This window comes from Mchenga conophoros, linkage group LG3, assembly GCF_057382185.1.
Source record: "Mchenga conophoros isolate Kocher_MC1m ecotype Shallow Benthic linkage group LG3, M_conophoros_male_GT1.1, whole genome shotgun sequence".
Classification (NCBI taxonomy): Eukaryota; Metazoa; Chordata; class Actinopteri; order Cichliformes; family Cichlidae; genus Mchenga; species Mchenga conophoros.
The window spans coordinates 5,474,781-5,479,963 of record NC_140528.1 but is presented as its reverse complement, the minus strand read 5'-3'; the positions used below and the strand labels follow the sequence as shown (position 1 = coordinate 5,479,963).

General features: G+C 40.0%; 1 protein-coding gene across 1 annotated transcript; it reads left to right on the top strand.

Moving 5' to 3' along the window:
- Positions 1 to 297: 297 nt before the first annotated feature.
- Positions 298 to 4,853, top strand: LOC146577072 (uncharacterized). Its single transcript, XM_085267620.1, has 4 exons — positions 298 to 414; positions 3,094 to 3,201; positions 3,279 to 3,452; positions 4,056 to 4,853. Exons 1-4 carry the CDS (start codon positions 298 to 300, stop codon positions 4,686 to 4,688), a joined length of 1,032 nt encoding a protein of 343 aa, XP_085123746.1. The 3' UTR covers positions 4,689 to 4,853.
- Positions 4,854 to 5,183: the final 330 nt, after the last annotated feature.

Genomic DNA, 5,183 nt, shown 5'->3' with positions numbered 1-5,183 from the left:
ATCACCTGACTAAAACATGTTATTATTGTTCTTACAGTCTTAAATCGGTACATCAGGCGGGTCACATGACACCCGGGGGTGACAGCAGCATCTTTCCTCTTTAGAAAGCTGCTCTCTGTCCCAGGAGCTGTTGTCACAGTAGCAGCAGGAACAGGAAGTCACATGCTCTCTGCTCTGTGATTGGCTGCTTCTTATCTCAGCTTCCTGCAGAGGGTGGAGGTCTGCTGATAACGCACACCAACAGAAGTGTGACTTTCACTTCCTGTTTATTGCTGTTGTTCTTAAAGCTCTTAGGCGATGCTGCAGCGCCCCCTGCTGACACAAACTCCTCCCTCTGTCTCAGAGGTCACAGGTCAGCCTGCTGCAGAGGGTCTGCCTGTTCATGGACTTCCTGTTACAGAGACGGGTCTCAGCGTCAACACTGGTTTCTGATTGGACGGTGTGGAAACCCAGCTTCCTCCAGCCGAGTGATGTGTGGATTCATCACTCTCTGTGGATCAGTGTAAGTCTGTGTGTGGGTCAGCTGCAGGACTTGTTTGACCTTTGACCCTGGCAGACAGAGCTGGTTACTGCTGTGTGACTCCTGCCGTCGCTCCACTTTAAATTTTACTTAAAATAAGTCCTGACATGGCCCCGCCCCCTCTGACCTGCTGCTCCTGGATGTGCTGAGGACACAGCGGAGGCTCAGAGGGGGCGGGGCTTTTCCCGTGGCGGTAACCAAACTGCATTAGGTCACTGCACTGCCAGTGTTTAACCACACCTCTTCTGACTGACCTTTGACCTCTGACATGTTGATTTGATCCTTATTTAATGACGTCTTTTATCTAGTGATTTAATTCTGTGTATTTATATGTGATGGTGTTCCTGCGTTCAGCCTCAGCTGATATCCACAGACACTCCTATTGGCTGGTTTTAAAAACACATTTTTCCATTAAAGAGACTCTTTTAAAAACACGTCTGCCTGAAATTCACATTTCATTTATTTTGGGGGATTTTAACAGAGAGATAGAACTTTATGAATCCCTCATGTTTATCCTCCAGGAAATCCAGTTTGTAGCAGCAGAACACCGACAAACTTTTACACAGCACAGAATTAGGATATCAAATAAAGGGGAATAAGAGAATATGAATATAAGCATAAATATGTACATATATACACAGACCTCACACAGAGACAGCAGCTACACTGTGTGTGGATGTGATCCACAGTCACAGCTGTGGGTTTCAGTCAGTGTGTCTCTAACTTCATGGTCACATTTCAAAGCTTATTGGAGCCAGAAGATGTTCAAGTAAAAGATTTGTTGCTGTACTCGTCTACCAGGATAACAGGAGGTTCATAAAGCTGTGTAATACTTCAGCTTTACATCATGCAGTAGTAGTTTATTAAACCCCCCAAAATATGACTATCCAGAGTTGGGACCAGGAAGCAGAGTTGCAGTCTTACACGCCTCTCTGCAGCTTCTCTCCTCCTGCTACCCCCCAAAAACCCATCTCCATAGAGACTGTGTCAGCTTCCAAACAGACAAAAAACAAACTAAAAACCAGCAACAAACAACTTAAACATAAACAGTCACAAAGAAAGAACAATACAGTATCCACATCTGAACCAAAGAGTAAAACAGTGAAATGTGGATTATTAAACATTAGGTCTCTCTCCTCCAAGTCTCTGTTAGTACATGTTAGTAAAAACATTTCTGCATTTTACCCATATTTTATTTTGAACTCAAAATCAAAGATTCCAGATTCTCCTACATGTTGGTTTTGAATCAGATAGGACGACAGATTTCAGGTGGCCCTGTGTCTTTCTCTATTACATTTGCCACTGTGTAACTCAAAGTTATTTAAGGACTAGTTTATTTCAATGGATGAGTTTACTGACTGACGCGCAGAAGAAATAGTTCTTTATGGAGCCTAGATGGTGTGAATGATGAGACCAAAGACTGCAATATCTTGTACCAAAAATATATTGAATAAATGGAGGAAAGGGGAAATGGAACAAAATAATTAACACAACACACAACATAAATGCCCACAATTAAATAATAAATCAATGCTGTGATCTTTCTGTGCAAAAGTCCTTTTTGGTCCTCTTCTTTTTAAAGTTCACTTTTAAGGTATTCCTCCTTAGAGTCCAGCTTCATACAAATGGGGAAATATGTCCGTAATCCAAAGACGGCTAAGTGGGGGAAAGAGGGGAAACAAAGAATGGTCCTACCGGCTCGCCACTTCAATATGAAGAAGATTAATTCAAAGGGAGGGAACAAAACCTGACCTGTAGGTCAGAAAAACGTCCATTAGCACATCAAGTTCGATTCAGATTATCGGTAAACAAATATATTTTTCTGCAAGCCTATGTAACAATGCAAATCATCATCAACCAATGTACAACAGTTAAATTATTAATTATCTTGGCTATGTAGCTTAATCTATACAGTCCAGTAGCGTTCGCTACAAACAATACAAAAACAACAATAAAGGAAAACAGCTGTCTAACAGACAGCATAGCCGAATTCAAGGCAACACATAACAATAATCATTCAATCGCACTTTGTTTCAAAGTAAGCCCATTAAAATGCTTAAGTAAATAAAAGTGTTCAAAAACAGCGGTTTTTGAGCCGGAGTTCTGCTCGCGGTGGGAACGCCGCCGCAAAAAGCCACTTTTTAATCGCGAAAACGATCGGCTGGTTACTGACAACCAAAAGGTTGTTTTTGGCAGATATTAAAGATCATGGGTGGGCGGGGCAAATGGAGCAGTTTTCTACAGTCGAGTAAAATTCCAGGAAAGAGCTGGGTGTGGCTTTCCTTTAAATCACATGATCAACAGCTTTAAGATGGAGGCAACTCGCTCAGTGTTTCCTGTTTCATTCTTAGACTGTGGCGATGGTAAGTAGCAGCTTTTCACTTGTTACCTGGCATCTTTTCAGCCACCAATGATAGTCATTGTATGTTATCAACATTTCACTAACTATGTTTTCTCTCATGTTTAAAATAGGCAAAGAGCAAAATAGGTATGTCTGCAGACTCTGCTGTAGCCAAAGTTATCAGATCTCCTGTGTCTTTAAATCCCTAACTGCTCGATCATTATCATTTTAGAAGACAACAATTTCTCAAAGGAGGTTCAAAACTAATGCCTACAAGATTACCAAGAGGATGGTTCGGGGCTCTTACATGACTCCGGGAAGTCAACACTTGGTGGATGAGGTGTGTTACCTTTGACACTTTTAAGACAGTCCTGTTTATCACTACTAACAATAAGCAAATATGTTTTCACTCAACAGATCCTTCACAGCATGTTGTTTCTGGGCAAAATCAACAACATCCCCTTTTCTCCAGAAGAAATCTTCCCTAATCCTTTTGTTTTGGGTTCTTTAATGAGAAGATATCCCAGGCCTTTTAAGTTGTATTCGACTCAGCTTCCCAGGCGAAGTCCCTTCTCCTGTGTGCTCGACATGGTAAGATAACTCTTCTCACATTTTCAGTCAATCTGACAAACTTCCAGTTTTTAGGAAAGTATAATGCAAAGTGCTTTTTTACTGAGAAATCCAAAGAAAATCCATACTGTACCTTATACTTCAACATATGCTTCTAGCTATACTTCTCCACCAAACACAGAGACTGCAGGAGAGCTGGAGACTTGCTTCAGAATTTGTTAGTTCTAAATAATGTCTAACAGACTCATTATTGGAGATGCTTACAGTCTTCAAGGCGTATATGATGCTGTCACTGTGTAGCTGCTGGATCTGTTAAGCTCAAAGACTCTAAATTCAGCGTGTTTTGACAGCCCGGCATAGCAAAATAGAAAAAAAAAGGTCAATTAGCAAATTTAATTATAAATTAGTGAGAACAAAGATGGATTTTTGCTTATTGATTTAAAATTAAATAGATTTTTGTGACTTGTTTCACCCCCTATCTTAAAATGTCTAAATCAAAAGCATCCAATGGTCCTGCATAGTTAAATAAGTCAAGCAGCGAAACAAACATGTTGATCAACTTTATATGAAAAACAACTATATAATCAGGTGCAACACTTTGACCAGATCTGTAACTGTTTTCAGATCGTCCTGCAAAATAACTCAGAGAATGAAGAGCAAATAAAGCAGAGTCTGCAAGATCTCCTCACAGACTTGGACTTAGAAGAGAATAATAAAAAAACAGCTTTCGTCTCGTCCACCATCTGCATTTCTCAAAAATCCCAAACCAACAAATCAGAAAGGTACTGCGGAGTCTCCATGTCCACCAAAGGTCCTAACGCTGGGAAAATTATGATTGCTGCCTCCTGTCTTAGCAAATGGCATAAATATGTATCTGGTGCGGTGATGACCTATTATCCAAACACAGTCCAGAAAGATTACTTTGATGGAACAATTGAAGTACCTGGAAATATCAGGTGTGAGGCTTTTTGTCTCCGTGATGGTGCCAGAATGAAGCCTTGCAGATCATGTAAGAATTTGTTTGGCTTGAACACAGAAGACCTCAGAGAGTGGCCATATGGTAACTGTGCTGAAGCTGAGAGCCTGAGCAATTTGCTTGAAAATGAGAGAGAAGTTGAAACACATGTGGATGAATACTCAGCTGAAAAGGACAACAGGCAGAGAGCTGAGGATGAGGTTGGTAGGGTTCTTAGAACCGTGTTGCAAAGGATTCGGTTTAACTGGACAGGTGAATTTTACAACCCAGAACAAGAGTGAGATTTCATGAAATCATTTGCATTCATCATTCTGATAAATCAAAGATTCTCTGCTCTGACAGCATCTGTGTGGATTTTCTGTAATCACAGAGACGTGTATAAGCATGTTTACTTTCCATCTCCATGTAATTGTCACATTTAATAATTAAAACTGGCTTCTATGGGTTTTTGTTTGTTTGCTTACATATCTAGTGTTTAATGCAATATGAAGCATTATCAGACAGCATTTATTGGGAAGAATCCCATATTTATACTGGTCTGTACCCAGGGTACACAGAAAATAAAAACACATGTTTTCTTATTATGATCCCAACTATAATTTACTTAAGCAAAAGCACTACATGTGTAGTTATAATATTTATAGCAGTTACTGTTGAGCTTTAAATTTATCATCTTAAATGTTTATATGCTGATTATATTGCTTTATATAAGAAAGGCCTAACTCTGAGTACACTCTGTGCCAAAAAGTGCTGACAGGAAACTGCATGCTTTTGCA

Excerpts from the sequence above, each read along its gene's own strand:
- LOC146577072 (XM_085267620.1), top strand. The coding sequence starts at position 298 with ATGCTGCAGCGCCCCCTGCTGACACAAACTCCTCCCTCTGTCTCAGAG. Across the intron at positions 415-3,093 it reads TTACAGAGACGGGTCTCAGC|AAGACAACAATTTCTCAAAG; the intron begins GTCAACACTGGT and ends TTATCATTTTAG. Across the intron at positions 3,453-4,055 it reads TCTCCTGTGTGCTCGACATG|ATCGTCCTGCAAAATAACTC; the intron begins GTAAGATAACTC and ends AACTGTTTTCAG.